Genomic DNA, 21,987 nt, shown 5'->3' on the forward strand with positions numbered 1-21,987 from the left:
TACAGCATGTCCTAATAACTAAATAGCTTAATAATGCTAGGCATGCTTTAGATGTGATTTATAATATATACATCTTCTGCAGATTTCAAAACCACACTTCTGATTATAACAGGAGGATTTTGTGAATGGTCCTACATGCTTATGCTAGATATAGTAAGAAAAATTATACCTAACATAATGACCTCACCTGCTGATGGCACGTTGGTAGAATGAGGGGCCCCCACTTGTGATTGGTTTCTTACGACATTAGCAGCTGTGCTCTGCGGCACGGTGGGAAGAACAACAGAACCCTGAGGACGGAGATACTGATTTGCTGTAGAGACTATCTGTAGAACATTACCTAGGACAAATTTACAGGAAGTTTACTATAGTAAAGGTTTCCATTTCAAAACAAAAGATACAAATGATCAAATGATACTGATCAATCATAACATACCTCCTTAGCATGCTATTTAAATTGATAATTTGAAAGCCTGCATTGTACTGTATGCCACCTTTAGCATAACTGCAGTTGCTAACTGTAGCACACTAAAGCAACTACTTGATGCAGGAAATCGTGTACTATCATTTTTACCTTTGGATAATTTCAGAGGCAACTGCTTAGTCCCTTTATAGCTGCAACTGTTTGACAGCTAAGACTTGCATTAGAAGCTCATGTCACCTGTCATTCACACAGTAAAAACGCTGTCACATTTCAGATGCTCTGTGATTAAAGGTAGTTAAATAGGCAAAATACAAGTTGCTGGGACATGTCAAATCCTCTAGAAACAAGCTGGAGCAGCAGAACACCTGTACGGTGTGGGACATATTGTAATGCCTCACTTTTTAGTTGTTAAAGCAAGGATTCTAACTGGTTGCTTCTGGCACCTTCTCCACTTTTGTTCCAGTTTTCTCTGCGCTGGATTATCCTCCTTTATCTTAATAGCTTGCTTTAGAAGTCACATTCAGCACTATACAGAAAATCGTGACAACTATACATTATCAACAAAAGCCTGAAAGTTCAAATTAAGGATATACCTCCAAGCAGGCATTTCACTGCAAAAGCTGAATCCTGATCATGGCATACAGCGCTTTCCTTGGTTATGGGTTATCACCCCAACCTATGCAAGACCTGGCAAACCGGCTAATGTTGTGCTATAAGGAAACAGGGTCCATTCCTGCCTTTCCTTCCAAGGCGAAGTCTGAAAAGGGATACTTCTCCACAAAGTAAATGAATGGGCCATTTACAAAAAAAAAGTAGACTCAAACGCCTTGTACACAGTCACCTGAAGGATTGAGTACTGATCCCTCTGGGCAACTGTGCATGTGTACAGACCTAAAGTCATTTACAGATCACCCATCTCCAGCAAGCACTAAATATAAATCATTTACAATGACCAAAACCTCTCATACTAAACAGTGGAGAGTACCTTGTAGCTGTAACGGCTGACCAGCAGTAAGTTGTCGTAACTGGCTCTGTGACAGGGTAAACTTGTTTCCTTGGAACTGCAGGGTAACTGGTGCCTCAGGCTGGGCAATTCGACCCTGTGCTGCTCCAGTAGCAGCCAGATGAGCAATTTTTACCACTTCTCCACCTAAAGAGGTCAAAACAAACATTCCAGGTGGAAAAAAAATCAAGCAACAGCCAAGTCACAGAAGATTCAAGTCAGCAATACACAATTCATATTTGAAAAAAAAACACAGATTCAAGCTGCATTAAGAAGTATTTTAGTAGAAAAATTACAGTTCACATAGCTTGGCAGAACATTTTAAAAATCTATATCGAAACTGTTTCTAGGAATATGCTTAAGCAATCATCCATTAAACAGAAATAACTGCACAATTAAATGTATATTAAAAACTACAGATATAATTTAAAAAGCGGAACTAAACATCAAAGTTTAGGTCTTCATTTACAACCATGGAGGAGGAAGGAATGGAGGTTTTCATTTGTTTGTGAAAACAGTGCAGTCACATAAAACACCAAAACACTGGGTACTTCTTGAGCTCTGCTTAATTTAAGCTCTTATCAATCACGGTACCGCCTTTACATCAGCACAGTCTCCATTCAGTTACAGTAAAGGTTTTGCTGAGTTTAATTTCAGAGCCATAACTGAAGGGTGAATGGAGCCATTCCGGATGCAAGAAAATCTCTTTAGGTATATATAAAATTATGTAACAGTTTTTCACATCTCCTTTATCACATTCTCTCCCAGGCATATAAATTAAATTCCAACTTCAGTCAAGTCTAATATTTGTTTTGGAAAGACTGGAAAAAAGGTTAGAAACCTTTGGATTTTTTGTTCTGTGTGTCCCATTTAGGTGGATTTTCCTCACTTCCTGTATTCTCAGAAAATTGGGTAAATTTAATTCACAGGGAAATAATTAATTAATTAATTAAAGGGGTAAAGAAAAAGAAAAAGATTCTGGAAAGCACTTAAAGAACCCCTAATTCATTCTAAAAATAAAAAGCCATCTACTTAATTGGTAGTTGGAAGCCCCCAGATAGTCTTAAAGCTTCCTGCATGTTCTCATACTCCACAGTTCCAGGTCAGGGCCTCTTTTTGTCTTCTGGCTGTGCTCCCTGATGGGGATGAGAACTTCCCAACTGGGCATGCGAGAGTGAGGTCTGCACATGCCCAGTAGAACAAGTCATTTGTGCACAGCAATTATCTGCACAAGTGCTTTGTTCTATTGGACATGTGTAAACCTTCCTTGTACATGCCCATTGAGGATTCGTTCATCCATGGCCAGGAATGCAGCCAGAAGGAACATATTTGACTTGCTCCAGGCTATTAAAGTAAATCCAGAAAGTATTCACAGCGCATCATTTTTTTCCACATTTTGTTATGTTACAGCCTTATTCAAAATGGATTAAATTCATTTTTTCCCTTAAAAGAATTCTACACACAACAGCCCATAATGACAACGTGAAAAAAAGCTTGAGATTTTTGCAAATTTATTATGAGTAAAAATGATTAAGCACTCGTACATAAGTAGTCACAGCCTTTGCCATAAACATTGAGCTCAGATGCATCGGTTTGCCCAATCATCCTTGAGATGTTTCTGCAGCTTAATTTTAGTCCACGTGGTGAATTCAGTTGATTGGACACGATTTGAAAAGGTATACACCCAGCTATATAAATGTCCCACTGTTGACAGTTCATGTCAGAACACACACCAAGCAAGAAGTCAAAGGAATTGTCCTCCTAGACAGGTTACAGAAACATTTCTGTTGCTTTGAAGGTCCCAATGAGCACAGTGGCCTCAAACATCTGTAAGTGGAAGAAGTTTAAAACCACCAGGATTCTTCCTAGAGCTGGCCGGCCATCTAAACTGAGTGATCGGGGGAGAAAGTCCTTAGTCAGGGAGGTGACCAGGAACCCGATTGTCACTGTCAGAGCTCCAGAGGTCCACTGGGGATTGAGGAGTACCTGCCAGAAGGACAACTATCTTTGCAGCAATCCACGAATCCGGCCTGTATGTCAGAGTGGCCGACAGAAGCCACTCCTTAGTAAAATGCACATGGCAGCCCATCTGGAGTTTGCCAAAAGGCACCTGAAGGACTCTCAGACCATGAGAAACCAAATTCTATGGTCTGATGAGACAAAGATTGAAATCTTTGATGTGAATGCCAAACGTCACGTTTGGAGGAACCCAGGCACTGCTCATCAACAGGCCAATACCATCCCTACAGTGAAGCATGGTGGTGGTAGCATTATGCTGTGGGGATGTTTTTCATCAGCAGGAACTGAAAAGACAAGTCAGAATAAAGGGAAAGATGACAGCAGCAATGTACAGAGACATCCTGTGTGAAAACCTGCTCTGGTGCGCTCTTGAACTCAGAATGGGCGCTACAGTTATTCTTTCAGCAGGACAACGACCCAAAGCACACAGCAACAAAGTATTGAGCAAAAGCTGTGAATACTTATGTACATGATATTTCTCAGTTTTTTTATTTTTAACCTCCTTAGCGGTATGGACGCATTGTTACGTCCATTACCACCGGAGGTCGCCACTCAGGCCCCGCTGGGTCGATTTGAATAATTTTTTTTTTTAAACACGCAGCAAGCACTTTGCTTGCTGCGTGTCTCACCCGATCACCGCCGCCCGCTGCCGATCCGCTGCTACCCGCCGCGATGCAGGGCCCCGCCAGGCGAGACCCCGTGCGCTGCCTGGCCAATCAGTGCCAGGCAGCGCTGTGGGGTGGATCGGATTCCCCTTTGACGTCACGATGTCGGTGACGTCATCCCACCCCGTCGCCATGAACGGGATCTCTTGATCTCCGATCGCCAAAGGCGATCGGAGGGGCTGGGGGATGCCGCTGAGCAGCGGCTATCATGTAGCGAGACGTATTTGCTGCCCCCTGGCGAATTTTAATAAACCGCCAGGGAGGTTAATAAATGTGCCAAAAGCTCAAGTAAACTTTTTTCACATTGTCATTATGGGGTGTTGTGTGTAGAATTCTGTGGAAAAAAAACAAATGTAATCAATTTTGGAATAAGACCGTAACATCACAAAATGTGAAAAAAGTGATGCGCGGTGAATACTTTCTGGGTGCACTGTATGTTTAGAGTGACCCCTCTCTGGAACAGTAGGGTGTAAGAAGATACTGTGTGTGGATAGTCCTCTGGACTATCCACACAGGCTGCCCTTTTACCAAGGTAAGCATCTAATTTATTTTTAAAACAATTCAGGGATATTTTAAAGCTGCAATATACCTTTATATTAATTTAATAGAACATGCTTTATAAAGATGCATACAAATGTTTTATAAAAATATTTAAGTTTGTAGTAAAATAAACCATCGGGTTCTCCAGTGCAGACATTTCCAGAGAAGGATAGCCGTCTGCTCACGCCAAGTGAAGCCTGAACCAGCCGCCCCCCCCCCCCCCCCCCCTTAGTCATCATGGTCATATGGGGAGAAGGGCTTAAGCCACAACTCCCTGACTCAAAGCCAATCATGGCCTTAGAGTGACACAGAAGCAGCACAGTGTGCAGTACTTCGGAGGAGGAAATGATAAGCTGTTACAGCAGGAACTTTCCTTTTTTAATGTAGAGTTTTATACAAAACATTTTTATGCATAGTTCGTAAACTGATGTTCAATTAAATGCACATAAACAAAATTGCCTTAACATGGGCTGAGGCCTGGAACCCACTAGGAGTGCTTTTCTGAGCTCTTTGTGATTTGAAAAGCCCTTGCTAATGTACCGCTATGGGTGTGATCCCACTTGAGCGATGTGATTTTATAAAAATATCCCTAGCATTGCATTAGGAAGCGCTTTACAAATCACTAGCGATTAGAAAAGGCGGCTAGTGGGTTTGAGCCCTTAAAAAGACAAGCTCAGGGTCCTTTGGCTTATTTCACTTCTTGTGAACAAGACACTCTGGAGTGACTTTGGAGCATTGGTAAAACTCTTGTCCTCAAAAAAGACAGGAAGTGAGAACTCTCTCCTAACAGGGACACAAAGCATTACACTTACCAGGGGTTCTAATCCTACCCATCGCTGTCCAAAGACGCAAAAAGAAAATTGCCTGGTGTTAGAATTTAAGCAAAACTAAACTTTAGGATTTAGGTACACTTTGCATCACCAAATTGCATTAATGTATTGTCAAAGTTGAATCAGAATCTAGATTTTGTAAATATAAAAATGTATAATGTTAGAACACAGCCTGCTCAGAATTTCAAAGAATATAAACAAAGCCAAAAATATTGTCGCTTTTTACATGTATCAAAAAGTGATCAACTATGTGCTGCATGAAATACATTACAGCTGGATATACTCCTGACTATGGGTTCTGTCAAGATATGCATGTGTATGCATGAATTGGTTATTCTATTAGCGATTACACATGAAGGAGGCTTCATGGGATACAACTTACTTGGAAGCCTGGCCTGAGAACTGAGCACCAGCCTTGGAGATAGGGCACTCTGCTGGACAGCATGTTGAGTAGTCTGGGTCTGACTCAGTTGCCTTACTGAAGGGGTAGCTGCAAAGCTTGCTGGTGCTTGAGGCCTAGGAGCTCCCACAGAGACATGTGTGGTTTGACCCTGGGTAGTAGGTACTGAGAAGGATATTGCTAATTAGAGAAAGAAAACCTACATACAACATTTATCAGTGCCAGCCTATTGCAGTTGAGCATAGGCTCAGATACCATTACCTTTTGTATCAGTTCTTGTGGCAGGGAGAACAAAGAACACAAGGAGCATCACTTAATCCTTTTGCAGGAATCAAACCAACCTCCCCCTCCCCCTTGAGCGGTAAAGAACTCGCTTGGGCGACAGTTCGTTACACTCAATCCAATTATATTTTTCATGCTGTCAGCATTAGCTTAGACATGCAAAGAGCAGGTCTACACCAGCTAATGCACGTTGTCGCCACTGCATCTGGGTGTCTCCTTTAATAAGGGGCCCCAGAGAGCCCCGTCAGGCTGTCGCACATCACCGAAGCTTCACCATACAGCTGCACCGTCATCCCTGCCAATTTACATACGGCCACTGGACATCTGCAGCCTCTCGCCGCAATGACGCTGTAATTAGTGTATCTGTCACCGTAATTAGCCGCGCCAAAGCATCTTTGAATTTCCCGCCGGGGCTCCCCATTTGTCCACTGTCTGGACCAATGAAAATGCTCCCTAATAATCAGACAACGAGCAAAGGAAACCGGCAATAGGATTTGTCAGTAAGCCTTGCGCGATGGCAAGGTGATAAGTAGCTCACATCTGCAAGCTACTTCTCACCTTGAATAGAATATGGCCCAGGGTGTGGTGTTCCACTGTGAAAGATTTAAGATATTACTTTATAAAACTCTTGCTCTATGTAGGCCATGCTCTCGCACAGCCAAGTAAAAGCATTTTAAAGTGTTTCAGAGTGTTCAATAATTCTCTGCACACTCCTGTCTATTATTATCCTATCTTGTGAAAGAACTTTGCCATAAGAAGAAAAATAAAAATCTCTAGGCAAATTCTCCCAGGGCAACTAATGTGAGGCTAATAAAAAAATATATCAGTCGCAATGTTTTGTGTGACTAACAGTCAAAACAGCATTGAGATGGAGCCATTTAAAAAGCAGAACCTTACACTTAGTAACACAATAACAATAGCTGTACCAACGTCAACCTGGTGACATTTACTTTATTATATATTTATTATTACAGTATATACTTTTAATATTTAAGGATTCCAGAGCTGACGTGCGTAGAAAAAAATAGGGGGAGCAGGCATGTACAGGAAGCTGCCCTGATGCCCACCGCTACCCGTCCCTGTTCTATGCTACCTATATGCCCCCCGGCAGCCTCTCCTAGGTTGGCCATTAGTGTGCAGGCACTGGCCCGGCTGCGCACGTCCTACATTGCGTGGCTAGGAGCGCTCTGCGCATGCGTACAACATAGTCATGATGTCATGTGCATAGTGCTCCCAGTCATGGCCAGCACCCGCGCACTAATTCCTAACTCGGAAGAGGCTGCCAGAGGGCATTTAGGTAGTAAGGGAAGGGGACGAAGGAGACCAGGGAGGAGCGGAGGGCATCACAATAGCTTCCTGTACATATCTTCTCTCCCCGTTTTTTCATTGAAGCTGACTTTTGACAAACATCCAGCTATCAGCAGCAACACCCCCATCACTGGTCAGTCTGCACCATATGATGTAAACAATCATATGACACAGAAATACACTGTACCATGCCTGATGAAACAAAGTTTGGAGAGCTTACAAGAAAGCTGCCTGCAGTTTAGCTACCTCACCACTAGGGATTCTGGGAGGGTCAGCGAGAAACAAAATTCTAACTTAATTCTAAAGGTGCCCATACACCTAGCGATTTTCCCGCCGATATACAGTAGATTCGATCACTGTGATCGAATCTGCTGTGAAATCGTTGCGCAAACGCTGACAGAACGATCGATTTCTATCCGAAATCAATCGTTCCCATCGATTCGTCCATGAGGAAGATTTTGGTTGATCACCGGGGGGTCAGGAGTGCATCGATAGCAGTGTTCGAATGCCCGATGACCGACGCTAGCGGCAATACATTACCTGCTCCGGCCGGCGTGAGTCCCCCTCTGTCCCTGCGGCTTCTCTGCACTGGGTTCCGGACCGGCTGCAGCTTCATTGAACTTCCTGTCCCGGCAGGAAGTTTAAACAGTAGAGCGCCTTCAATGAAGCTGCAGCCGGTCCGGAACCCAGCGCGGAGAAGAAGCCGCGGGGACAGAGGGGGACTCGAGAGCAGGTAATGTATGCGGGGGGCGTCAGCTTCACAGATTGTGATCGGTTTCATGCTGAAAACAATTCACAATCTGTTTGCAGTAAAGGCAGCCATACGATCCCTCTCTGATCAGATAGGGATCTATCTGTTGGTCGAATCTGATGGCAAATCGACCAGTGTATGGCTACCTTAAGTTGATGCAGGATTATGCAAATTTTGCCCTTATATTTAGCTTGAAAATGGTCCAGTTGAATTAACTCCAAGGAGAAATTTGATTGGTCCATATTCAAGCTGTGTAAATGTAGTGGCTGGATAGTGTGCTGGTTAAGGGCTCTGCTTTAAACATAGGAGACCAGGGTTCTAATCCTGGCTAGGGTCAGTACCTATTCAGTAAGAAGTCCTTGGGCGAGACTTCCCAACACTACAGAGTGGCTCCTTGTGCGTGCCCTTAGTAGCTGCAGCTCTTGAGCGCTTTGAGTCCAACAGGTGAAAAGCACTATACAAATGTTAGGATCATTATTATTAAATTTGCATACAAAATGTGTATAATCTTGCATCAAATCTGATTTGTTTCTCATTGACCATCCCTACTCACCACCACTGCCCAAACTTTCCCTTCACATTAATGTTTTCATTTGCCCATTCACATATACACACACACATTTTCTTTTTTTTTTTTTTTTTAAAGTGGACCTGAACTCTTGCACAGGACAGAAGGAAAACAGAGAAATGCACCCTGTATGTATTCAGAGTTTAGCCCCTTTAATTCCCCTTCATTAGTGTCTTATTGCAAGTTGTAATTTGATCTCTCCCGTGTTGCATGACTGCCATGGCAGAGATAACAGATGAGCTCATTTCAAAGCACAGGATGTTAACAATATGTCTGCTTCCATGAATCAAGAATAAAGTAGAAACAGTGAAGATTTATTTAAGGATTTATATCCTTAAATATATGTAACAAATGTTTTCTGCTTAAAGGTTATTATGCTGTTGTGTATCTTTTAGTGCAGAGAGGACGTTCTGAGTTCAGGTCCGATTTAACAAAAGAGCCCTTTTAATACATACAAGTAAAACAATGCATCTATTCTAAATAAAAAATAAAAAATCCTCAATTAAGTTAGATTTTATTTTGAACACAATGGTAGGATACGCTCCAGGCAAAAAGACAAATCTTACATTTGCTCCCCTGAGGTACAGCATGTGAACTGACGGTTGACCTTTTCACTTGTCCCTGTTGTGCGATTGTGGCTGTAGTTGTTGCCACTGCACGTGTGGCTGGTGCATTTGGAAAAGCAACTGTTCGACCTTCAGGCTTTTGTCCATACAGGATTGGCTCAAACAATCTGAAAGTTCCAAATAAAAAGATAAAACAATTAATTGAAAGAAAAATATGGAATGTAAGAAAGAGGGAATAAGGAGACCAGATACAACAAAACCTCTATTACCTGCTAGGTTTGATTTTCACTCGGTTGGGGCGAGTTGCAGGGTCAGGGTTGCTATAAATTTCCTGTATGAGTTTTCTGGTCACCTTCCGTTTAGAAAGCTGCTGGGCTTCATATTGGGTCATTTTATTTTCCAGCCCAATTAGATCAAATATCGTCAAGTCTGCTTTCTGGAGGAGCGTGAGAAAATATGAAAATGTATTACCTGATCAAGGACACAGTGACTACAGCACAAGTACACAGGAACATACTTGGGTACAAAAAGTCAATATGCCTTGAGAAAGTTCTCACCTTCCATGGGTCATACTCTAATGCTTGCAATACTAGAGATGCAGTTTCATATTGCAGAGCTTCACATGCATAGGAGGAATGTCCAGGACGCGGATCCACCAGATCTGGATGGTTACAAATCCTTTGCAACTGAGTCAGAACATGGAGAACGCTGACAAAATGTCCACCCTTCAAAGAATCCTGAGTGCTATCCGAAAATAAATGCATCAGCCTTTAAGCTTGTAATATGCAAATTAGATTAAAGCAAACCTGAACTGAAAATAAATAATATAATGATAATTGTATGTGTACGAGCAATAGTATATACAACTGTCCCGGTCTCTCATATACTTTTTATCATTGTACAAGATTACAATTTGACTGTGAAATGTGCACAGCAGCTATGTCAGTGTAACATAAAACTTGGTTCATTCAGCACCTAACAAAAATAAACAATTAACTGAAGCTAGGGAGCCTGCTCTTGCCATCAACATTGTTAGCAAGCGCAGATGTACATTGTCCACATTCAAATTTCAGTGCAGGGTCAAGCAGCTGAAAGATGGCTCATCTTGCTCCTGCTGAAGCACTGGGCTGTGTTAAAGGATAACCGAGGTGACATGTGACATGAGATAGACATGGGTATGTACAGTGCCTAGCACACAAATAACTATGCTGTGTTCCTTTTTTTTCTTTCTCTGCCTGAAAGAGTTAAATATCAGGTATGTAAGTGGCTGACTCAGTCCTGACGCAGATAGGAAGTGACTTCAGTGTGACCCTCACTCATAAATTCCCCTTTTTATCTCTTTCTTGCTCTCAGAAGACATTTTCTGCTAGGAAAGTGTTTTATCGTTCAAATTTCTTATCAGTGAGGGTCACACTGTAGTCACTTCCTGTCGGAGTCAGCCACTCACATACCTGATATTTAACACTTTCAGGCAGAGGGGAAAAAAAAGGAACACAGCACAGTTATTTGTGTGTGTGTGTGTGTGTGTGTGTGTGTGTGTGTGTGTGTGGGGGGGGGGGGGGGGGGGAGCCAAAATACCTAGTTTTTTAATCTAATTTGAGCTCAGGTCACTGCCAGGGACCAAATTAGTCACAGAGAGCAGCTACAGCTTTCATTTTAATTACGGCCTATGGCAGCTCACAAATGATTGGCACAGCACTGAACTGAACTGAAAATAGCAGGTCGTATTTGCCCTGCCAGCTTTTTTGGGGGGATTACATTTCAGGAAAAGTGGAGCTTTCAATAAATCAAAAGTGAACACATGAAAGTTCTAACTAGGCTTGGTACTATATGTGCCTACATTTATCACATAATGCCAGTTCAGGTACGCTTTATAGGGAACCTAAACTGAGAGGGATACGGATGTTTCTTTTTAAACCATGCCAGTTGCCTTATCTCTCTCACTGCAGTAGTGGTTGAATCACAGACCTGAAACAAGCATGCAGCTAATCCAGTCTGACTTCAGTCAGAACACCTGATCTGCATGCTTGTTGAGGGGCCGTGGCTAAAAGTATTAGAGACACAGGATCAGTAGGAGAGTCCGGCAACTGGTATTTTAAAAGGAAAAATATATATCCTTCTCAGTTTAGGTTCCCTTTAAGCAATAAAGTATGAATACTGCAAAACCACATTTTGTTTTCTGATGAAGCACAGCGTTCACCATCAAGTAGAGATGTCTGCAGCTGGTACAGACAGAATGTGCTAGAACACAGCACAATTCCACTACAGCAGAAACACCGTTAATTACAGTCAAACTACTTTCCATTCCATTTCCAAGTCCCAGATCTTTCTCTACTGTAAAATGCTGCATTTCCACAATGCATATTATAGGAAAGTGTGATCTATTTCACTTGAACACATTTCATGAATGTATGAGCTTTCTTACCCAGGCTGCATCATAACATCCTCATACAAGGCTTTTTGGCGGTTTGATAGTTGACATTTGAGTACATGTTCATATTTTTTGTTTAACTGCTTTTCCACATCTCTCTTGGTCCGCCGTAATATAAATGGCTGAGTGGACTAGAAAAAAATAAAACAAGGATAAACATTATTGTTATACCACAACTAAGCAAAATAGCTGGTATCTTGATGCATAAAACAGAACTGAAAAGCTATTATCAATGCAAAGCCCAATGCCAAGCACAGATCTCAACCGCCGGCTATATTTACCTAGCCGCGATCCCGCAAGAACCGCAACTTTCCCGAACAGCTTCTGTCGTCGCTATGGCAACGATCGGACATGATATCGTAGACGTCATGCGCAGTCCCGATCCTCCCCATAGCGACGCCTGGAGGCTATTGAAGAGGCTGCGCCATCGCGGGTTCCGGGGGGGGGGGGGGGAGGTATGTATAAGGGCGGCGATTGGGGGGGGGGGGATCAGAGGGTGCCAGCAGTGATCGGGGGGGCACATGTAGATTGCCGAGTGCTAGCTACATGATCTAAAACCATTTTTATAAAAAAAAAAAATATATAAAAAAATAAATAAATAAAAACCACCCGGGGCCATGCGATCCCCTGCGGCGGAATGAACGAGCTGAACTCGTCCATACCGCTCAGGTGGTTAAGCACTTTTGATTCCTCCATGAAAATTATCAACAACAAGTGATTTTATTTTGGAAACAAATACACTATAAAAAAACCAATGTCCACTATGTTTAGTTAGGATATTTTTTTGATACACCGAGTTAAAACAAGAAAGGGCAAAAATGAGACATCCAAAATGATTAGCCTACTGGCCATTAATAGTCAATAGTGTACCCTTTCTGAGCCACAATTGAAAACAATCTCTTAAGAGTAGTTCTTTAACAGGTTGGCACAGGTCTAAAGGATTTTCGTGCATTCTTCCATTGCAAACCACTCTAGCTGGTCCAAATTGCATGGTCATTCACTTTTGAGTACCTGCCACAGATTCTTAATAGGGTTAGGGTTAGGTCTGGGATATGTGCAGGATACTCCAGGATCTTGGTTTTGGGTTCCTTGAGGAACTGTTAGACTCATTTGAATGTACGCTTTGGGTCATTGTCTTGTTGGAAAACCCAGCGACAACCTAAGCATAGACTACAAGCAGATTTCTGCATATTCCCCCTCAAAATGTCAACATAATTTTTTTATGATGCCATGTACCTGACAAAGCTCCCTGTGTCTGAGGTTGCAAAACAGCCCCACAGCATGATGTTCAAATCACCATGCTTAACTGCGGAACCGGTGTTCCTAGGGTTGAAGGCCACTCCCTTTTGTCTCCAAACATAAGCAACATCCATGTGCCCCAACAGTTCCAGTTTAGTCTCATCAGACCCAAGCACAGAGTTCCAAAATTCAGCTTTACCTTTCAAATGTTCACAGGCAAACCTCGGTCATGCTGTGATGTGCCACTCTTTGAGTAAAGGTGTTCTTCTGGGATGACGGCCCTAAAGCCCACCACATTGAAAGGCCCTTACAGTTGTGTTCATTGAAACATCAACTTCAGAAGAGGTCAGTTAAGCAACAATTATCTGGGCAGATGTCCGGGCTCCTTACTGACATCTCTGACTATTTTCCTACCCAAAGTTCTATAAATATTACACTTACCACCAGGTTTGTTTCTTGCAGAATTTGTCTCCTTGTACTTGGCAATGATGCAACATAAAGCAGTCCTAGACACTGCTAATTGCTTAGAAATGGCAGTGTAGCCTTCCCCCTTATGAGCCTCTATCTTCTTTCTGAGCTCCCAAGACTGATTTCCTTTGTATTTGGAATGGCAACAGTAGTCCCTTATGTGTTCAGGTACCCTCTTTTTATGCTGATTGAATGTTGTTAGGAAGCCAATTGACTGCAGGTGTTAGGAAGCAGAGATGGACTTTTGAGTAGAAAGCCAATTTAATTCAAAATTGTAATGAAGCTTGATTAAGTCAGGTGTGAGCATGGGAGATGAGGGGGTTACTTACCAAGAAGTCTGTTGGGCTCCTATGCGTATCACTCCACTCGCACGCGACCTATGGGACGCATTCCATTACTCATTACCGCATTTCCTTCTACCGGCTTGAAGGAGGAAGTGAATCCCATAGGTTGCGTGCGAGTGAAGTGATGCGCATAGCGGCATAGGAGCCCGATGGACTTCTAGGTAAGTAACCCCTCGTCTCCCATGCTCACACCTGACTTAAAGAGTAACTGTCAGGCTGCAAAAGCTAATTTAAACCTCTATTCTCCTGTGTTAAACAGTTTAGAAGCAAGCCAAAAAGGCAATACTGAAGTTAAAAATCTCTCTTACTTTTGATGTGTGCTGACAGCAAGGCTCTGTATTCCCAAGCTCTTAAAAGGACGAGAGGCCGCATAACATACAGCAAAGCATTCTGGGGCCCTCCCCTCAGCTGCTAGTGAGAAGTTACAGGGTCAAGTTACAACAGCATGTAACTCAGTCCAGTGCACAGCACTGATAAATCTTCGGGCAGAGTACACTGCAGGAGTCCGCTATTGTTCCTAGCCACATGGCTAATTAATATTCACTGCACAGTAGTGTTATTCAGTACTAGCTTTTCTGTGAGTGGAATCATCAGGAAGCAGGCAGGACATGACGACACATTTGGCTTCATAGGAGACAGACAAACATGGAACCTGCCATGAGCTGTCAGGAGCATCAATCTCTGCATATACTATATCAAAATTCTGTGAAATCCAAACGTGGACAGTGAAATGCATATGTAATGTAAGTACAGCCAATATTTAGCTACTGATATATGTGTTTATTTTCTCTGAGACCTTATACCTAACAGCTCCTCTTTAACCCATTCGCGTTCCGTCGTTTTCACTTGAGAAATGTTCACCTCCCATTCATTAGCCTATAACGTTATCACTACTTATCACAATGAACTGATCTATATCTTGTTTTTTCCGTCACCAATTAGGCTTTCTTTGGGGGGTACATTTTGCTAAGAGCCACTTTACTGTAAATGCATTTTAACAGGAAGAATAAGAAAAAAAACGGGAAAAATAATTATTTCTCAGTTTTCAGCCATTATAGTTTTAAAATAATACATGCCTCCATAATTAAAACTCACGTATTGTATTTGCCCATATGTCCCGGTTATTACACCGTTAAAATTATGTCCCTATCACAATGTATGGCGACAATATTTTATTTGGAAATAAAGGTGCATTTTTTCCGTTTTGCATCTATCACTATTTACAAGTTTAAAATAAAAAAATATAGAAATATTTCATCTTTACATTGTTATTTAAAAAGTTTAGACCCTTAGGTAAATATTTACAATTTTTTTTTTATTGTAATGTTTTTTTGTATTAAACATTTTATTTGGGTATTTTTGGGAGGGTGGGATGTAAACTATAGTTTTATAATGTAATTGTGTGTTTTTAATTTTTTTTACTTTTACTTGTAGTTTTACTTTTTGGCCACAAGATGGCGGCCATGAGTTTGTTTACATAACGTCACTCTAAGCGTAACACACGCTTAGAGTGACGTAGGGGGGAGGCAACGGCCAGAAAAAGCACAGCTTCCGAGAGAAGCTGTCGCTTTTTCAGCGGGGGAGAGGAATCAGTGATCGGGCACCATAGCCCGATACATTGATTCCGTGGCTACCGAATCCGCGGCTGGGAGTGCGCGATCGGCTGCGGGAGCGCGCATGGTTCCTGGACGTAGTTTCTACGTCCAGGAACCAAATAGGTTAAGCTTCATTACAATTTTGAATTCTAGTGGCTTTCTACTCGAAAGCCCATGCCCGTTAGGAAGCCAATTGACTACACAGGTGTGGTTTCAAAGCCGATTGGTTATTTACTCTAGGTGTGCTTTGAAAGCAAACATTCACATGGGGTTAATATTTTTGACCACCCCATTTTTACTATATTTGATATCCAGCATTTGTAAAAATGTATTTTATATTACAAAACATAACAAAAGCTAAGAAATAGGACTGGTGAATGTTTGATTAAGTTTCATCAATGCTGCAAACATTGGGAAGACGTTTAGAAAAATGTTCCATAATTCTTGGGGACCAATAATTTTGGCCTCCACTGTACATAAGATAAAATTGCTCAAAAAGAAGGTATTCATTAGGCTCAGTGGACAGACCTGCTGTGGGTTTCTTTAAAGAGAACCGAGGTGGGTTTGAAGAATGCTATTAGGACACAGAGGCTAGTTCTGTATACTATCACCAGCCTCTTATAGTGTCCCCCCAGGCCCCCCCTGCGCTCTGCTGTCCCCCAGAAAAAAAAATGCCATGCTAGTGACATGCACCTTGTCGCTAGCAGGCTATTTACTTTTGCGCTTGTCACCGCCGCTCCTCGCCTCCCTCTATAGTGCCGCTCCCCATCTGCGTCCCTTCCCTCCCCGCCTCTGTAAGCTGATTGGAGGGAAGGGACGCAGGCGGGGAGCGGCGTTATAGAGGAGGCGGTGACAGGCAGCACAAAAATAAACAGCCTGCTAGCGACAAGGTGCATGTCGACAGCACAGCGTTTTTTTTTCCTGGAGGACAGCAGTGGTGGTGGGGGGGGGGACTGGGGGCTGGGGGGACACAGTACAGACACCGAGGCTGGTGATAGTATGCAGAACCAGCCTCTGTGTCCTAATAGCATTCTTCAAACCCACCTCGGGTTCTCTTTACACATCATTCTGCCATTCACACTGCAAGGGGGTGGGAAAAGACCATCTAGAAGACAGCAGGTAATCAATACATTTATGAGCCCTGCCACGCTATATCTGTTGCACTGTAATGCCTGGTAAACACCATGCAATTTTTCATCAGATAGATGAGCCAAATAGATGATTTCAGGTCTGATCTGATTTCAGATCGTTTTTCTGATGGATTTTCTGATCACTTCTACACAAATCGATCAGAAAAACTATCGGAAATTAGATCGGACCTGTTAAAAATTATCTATTCGACCCATAGAAAATTGCATGGTGTGTACCAGGCAACAGATATGCAGTGTAGCTCAGACTATCCACACATCTCCTGCACTCTCCAGCAGAATGCATTGCCATCCATTACACCCACACCTGCAGTGGACCCACAACAGAGACCTGTATGCATAGTGTTGAATGCATTAGCTCAACTGGTACACAGAGTAAAAGGGCCTTAAAGAGAAATAATTAAACAAAAACTAAGGGCCATAAGGCCTCGTTCACATCTGCTGCGCTGAAAAACGTGTTAACGCGCGTGGTAAAAACGCATGCGCTTGTGCGCGCTTTAGTGCGCGTTTCTGTGCATTGCGCTTCTTTAAAGCACGTTTTGCTTACTGTAGCAGCAGCAGTTGTCAATAAAACTTTGTATTTGTATGTAAATGTATTTTTTTCTCCAATTAGGGGTAAAAAACGCATGCGCTTCTATGCGCTTGTACACGCTTCTATGCGCTAAAAAAGCGCACCCATTCACTTGCATTGATGTGTGCTTTACAGCTCAGCGCACAGAAATGCATGCAACACTACGTTTTTATAACGCTGCTCAGCGCAGCGCATAGATGTGAACCAGCTACATTAGTTACATGGAAAAATCAATACCTTGCTGAACGCACAGGGCAGTGCGCTGTGAAAAGCGCACAGAAACGTCCCTGAAGTGAACGAGGCCTAAAACAATGTCAGTAAAAAAACAAAACATGATTTAAGAATAATTACCCGGTGCAATCGTATTGAAATTGTGTGTCTGTATTCTTGGTCCTGGCCAGTACCATCCTTCACTGGGAAATCCAAGTACGGTCTAGATAAGCCTGGAATGAGGAAGTGCACCATGGTCCACAGGTCCTTCCATGTGTGTGGCAAAGGAGTGTCCCTCAGGAGCAGCCGACGTTGACTAAAAACCAAAATGAACAAAAAAGGATATATCCATGATTTATTATCGATAACACTTGCTGTGATAGGAGTATGCATGATTCCCCTTCCCCAATACGACTTCCAAAACTCCAAGCAAAACCTTTTATAAAAAACCACCACACACAAGATTTTATACCTAAACATTTGTAAAGTTAGATGAAAATATTGCATCTACCTGAAAAAAAATTGCGTTTTGGGTTCAAAGGGTCTTTAATGGGCAACAGCTTAGTTTCATTTCATCCTGGGACCTTTAACAGTGTGCCGCATTGAGCTCTCCAGTGCAGGTCACAAACACTGGTTCGCACAACAGCCATGCAGGTGAAAGGCTCATTTACGAGCTTATTTCCACTAGAAGCTGTGTCCGTTTCCAAAGCATTCTGCTTCGTAGCGACAACCTGGATCACCAAGTTGTGCCATGCATGGCTATAGTGATTCGGCTGCGTGCTGCAGAAATCTGAAGCATACCATCCAGATTCGCACCAAAGTAGACTACAGTACTTACACTACATAATATAGACATATGGCAATGGTAGGGATTAGATTGTGAGCTCCTTTGAGGGACAGTTAGTGACAAGATATAGATATATATATATAGATATATATATATATATATATACATACACTGTACAGCGCTGCGTAATATGTCGGCGCTATATAAATACTAAAATAATAATAATAATAATAATAAAGTGCGATCTGAATAACAACAGAGAACTTGTTGGAGGCCCCCAGAATATAACTAACTTTAATCATAAGGTATAGGAGTAATTAGATCTTACCTCCATGAATGGACAAACCATATGGGGAGAAAGAAATTTAATGAAGCACAAAAAAAAAGACTGTCACACCTGGGACTGCTACAGACTTAGGTACTTTTGTTGTTGACCTGAGGAAGCGGGCCAGTACCCGTGAAACTTGTTGTCTTTTTTAACAGAACCAAATTGGGCAAGCACCATCAACCATACCCCAAGTATATGGGTGGTGAAGGAGTGTGCAAAAAGGAACCATGAGCAAGAACATCATTAAAATTATTTCTACCCATATGGTTTGTCCATTCATGGAGGTAAGATCTAATTACTCCTTTACCTTATGATTTAAGATAGTTATATTCTGTGCGCCTCCAACAAGTTCTCTCAGTTGTAGTCCAACCCTTGGGGGTAGCAGAGCTGTGCAGTCGGAGTTGGAGTCGAGGAGTCGGAGAAATTTTGGGTACCAGGAGTCGGAGTTGGTGATTTCATAAACTGAGGAGTCTTGAGTCTGGTGATTTTGTACAAAATCCACAGCCCTGGTAAGTATAACACTAAGGAGTCGGAGTCGACGAGTCGGAGTCATTTTGGGTACCTGGAGTCAGAGTCGGAGTTGGAGTCGGAAGATTTTTGTGCCGACTCCACAGCCCTGGGGGGGTAGTATATGGTACACCACGTGTCCAAATACCGAAGGAGAGCAACCGACCAGTACCTACCGAGCGGATCTAGGATATTGAACGCGAACGGTAAATATCCTATAGGTTCTGTTGGTGGCTTCAGGAGTGCAACCCACCCTTGTGAGTATATTTGACAACCCTACTCATACCAACTTTAACTAACGATACTGCACCATCAGGCTCCTGGTCTCTCTCATTACAGAACCCTGGCGGTTGGAATCTCAACCACCAGGAATCATCCCATCTGGATGGCAAGTCACTGTAGAGAAGGGCAGGATTTCCCATGCAGGAAATCGTAGCTTATGAGTATATCGTGGAAACGGGCTCTAAAGCAGGGAACTCCAGTATACAAGTTACAATGATTGTAATTGTATTTTCATAAATACACAGCATTATAAACAAAGTGATTACATTATTATTCCGTATAGCGGTTTCTACACTAACTGCTATGACCAGTGTGGAAAATTGCAGTTTTCGCAGATAAAAACACACAGATAAGATTAACCATTTAAGCAATGAGTTGGGAGACAAGTTTAAAAATTGAACAATTAAGACAGACAACAGTTTCACTTTAATGAGAATAATCAGTGAACCTTGGAAGATTTAGGATAGCATCCCAGTGCTTTTCATTCATATTTCTGATTTGATGGACTTCATCTAGCACCAGGTATTTCCACCTCATCTTCATGAAGGCATGGAGGCCTTTGTACAGTAGCTTGTAAGAGGTGATGCAGACATGGAAATTGTTTGGTTCCTCCCAAGTCTAAAAGTGCAAAACAACAAAAGATAGATTGCATTTAAAAGTAAATTCAACAGAACATATTTACCAACCTTAAACTGATCCTGTAGTGAGTCACTGTGCAACCCATCAGGTAGTAACACAAAACAGTCTAACTACCTAAGCAACACTGGTGGCAGCCACACATCTTTCTCCATAGTCAGATGAGAACCAGATTGTAGACGTAAATATTACCCATCACCCTCCAACCCATATGACAGCTGCCAGGTCTCTGCAATGGGAACAGACATGGCCAAAGAGAAGCTAATTCTTTGGACTTTCATATAGATTTCATTTGAATTGTTTGCCAGTCACAATAGTTGGCATCTCATTGACCATTGTGGATGACGAAAAGGCCAGAAAATGAAAAATCGCCAAGGGGTCAAGAGGGTGGAGTGGCCAAAATGGAAGGGGAAGGAAAAAGAGGCAGGGGTGTGGCATTCATTTGGAAGAGGTGTGGCTGGTATTCTGAACCAGGAAGTACAGCCAAACTCCGGGATTAAGTAGATGGTGACAGCAGCAACAGTACACAGCTTTGCCACAATTTTTCCATCATGTAAACCTTTACAGGTTTTTGAGGGTACAAATCAAATTATATGTTAAAAAAAAGGGACTGCAATATTCAACACTTTTCATCAGCGTTGGACTGATGCTTGGTGTCTTGTCAAAAGGGATTATAAAACTTATAAAGAGAAATTCCTCAGTACTGTCATTCCAGATCCCACACAGTGTAGCCTGCAGACACCCAGTTCACAGAATGGTCAGGCTTAGTTTGTGAGTCTTTATAAAAAAAACTCACACATTGTGGGTCCATGCACACTGGACCCCTTTGCATAATATCGCATCAACAATATTGCACTAATTCAAGTAAAGTGCTCAATGCTTTGATTATCACCAGTCGATGTACAGAAAGAGTGCCCGTTCTCCGTTCTGACCAGGTTTCGGCGTTACGAATTCATCAGTGTTTTATAACTTAGTGGTTGGTTTTGGGTCCATGATGTTCATCTTCCTGAAGTCAGGGCATGAACCCCAGGTGTTACATTGTGTATGTTTTTATTTTTTCTTATCTTGGTTAAAGGAATACTATCGATTCACATATTTTTTTCAATTGACACAGGAATTGTTTGGGAAGTGCTGCTAAGTACTGGTGTATACATTTTAGTAGCAACTTCTTTGTTTACTGTTAGCAAAATACATTCAAATTTTACTGACGGCCAAAACTGAGGGCTGACTGAGCCATGAGGAGAGGGAAAATTCCCCTCACACTTGATCAGTTAACTCTATGTGTAACTCTGTGTGTGACAAGAGAGAGACAGGACAGAGGAGCTGCAGCTGTTGGGAGCTCTGTTTCTGACTGAAGTGTCTGAAGAGAGCAGAGGAAATGTAACTAATTCTCACAGCATTTCATACTGTTTTTGCTTTCAGAGTTTGATTTGTTTGATATTTGCTTTCTGTAGTCTGATATGCAACTCTGGCTGTGCATTGAAGCAGACACCCCTTCTGCAATTGATTTGTCCCAATATAGCTAAATCCTACACTCAATAAATTACAGCTTTTGCCTCTGATATTTGACATGAAAATTAGGAAAATGTTTACACAGCTACTTAGACATTATTTGTACATTGTCATTTTAGAACACTTGGGTATCGATAGTATTCCTTTAAGCATCCCTTTAACTCGGCAACCTTTATATTTCAGGTAATTGCTAGAAATAATTTATTAAATATTTAACACACCACTGAATTGGTGAAATTGTATTTTAGCATTACATTTCTATGAGCAAGTTAAATGAAAATTTAGAGTGGTCCACATTTACTGACAGTTTCATTTTGATGAAGAAAGCTTGTATCAATTTCTAGCTGCTCCAAACCCATCCCCCCGCCCCCCCCCCCCCAAAAAAAAAACACAATACCTGACGCTTCCTCCTGAGTTCTCGCTGGCTCCCAAAATACAGTAGAAGCTTCAGTGCTGGACACCAGCGTTTCAGTTCCAGCTCCCATTTCAAAACATTACAACTTCTGGCAACTATCAAGTGCGGACCCCACACTCCTGCAGACACAAATCCATTTGAAATAATCAGGTAAATAA

At 42.1% G+C, this 21,987-nt stretch overlaps 1 protein-coding gene across 3 annotated transcripts in view; it reads right to left on the reverse strand.

Moving 5' to 3' along the window:
* Positions 1–21,987, reverse strand: part of LOC137523849 (E1A-binding protein p400-like) — a 136,264-nt gene that overhangs the window by 56,909 nt on the left and 57,368 nt on the right. For 2 of the 3 annotated variants that reach the window (XM_068243447.1, XM_068243446.1), the window contains exons 14-23: positions 21,812–21,948; positions 19,715–19,884; positions 17,504–17,678; positions 11,782–11,918; positions 9,914–10,100; positions 9,626–9,792; positions 9,357–9,523; positions 5,864–6,046; positions 1,410–1,574; positions 188–340 (exon numbers count right to left, since the gene is read on the reverse strand). In XM_068243447.1, coding sequence (XP_068099548.1) covers positions 188–340; positions 1,410–1,574; positions 5,864–6,046; positions 9,357–9,523; positions 9,626–9,792; positions 9,914–10,100; positions 11,782–11,918; positions 17,504–17,678; positions 19,715–19,884; positions 21,812–21,948 — 1,641 coding nt within the window. The remainder of the gene's footprint in view (positions 1–187; positions 341–1,409; positions 1,575–5,863; positions 6,047–9,356; positions 9,524–9,625; positions 9,793–9,913; positions 10,101–11,781; positions 11,919–17,503; positions 17,679–19,714; positions 19,885–21,811; positions 21,949–21,987) is intronic. The other variant, XM_068243448.1, reaches the window with a different exon arrangement.

The sequence above is a fragment of the Hyperolius riggenbachi genome, chromosome 1 (genome assembly GCF_040937935.1).
Source record: "Hyperolius riggenbachi isolate aHypRig1 chromosome 1, aHypRig1.pri, whole genome shotgun sequence".
Lineage (NCBI taxonomy): Eukaryota > Metazoa > Chordata > Amphibia > Anura > Hyperoliidae > Hyperolius > Hyperolius riggenbachi.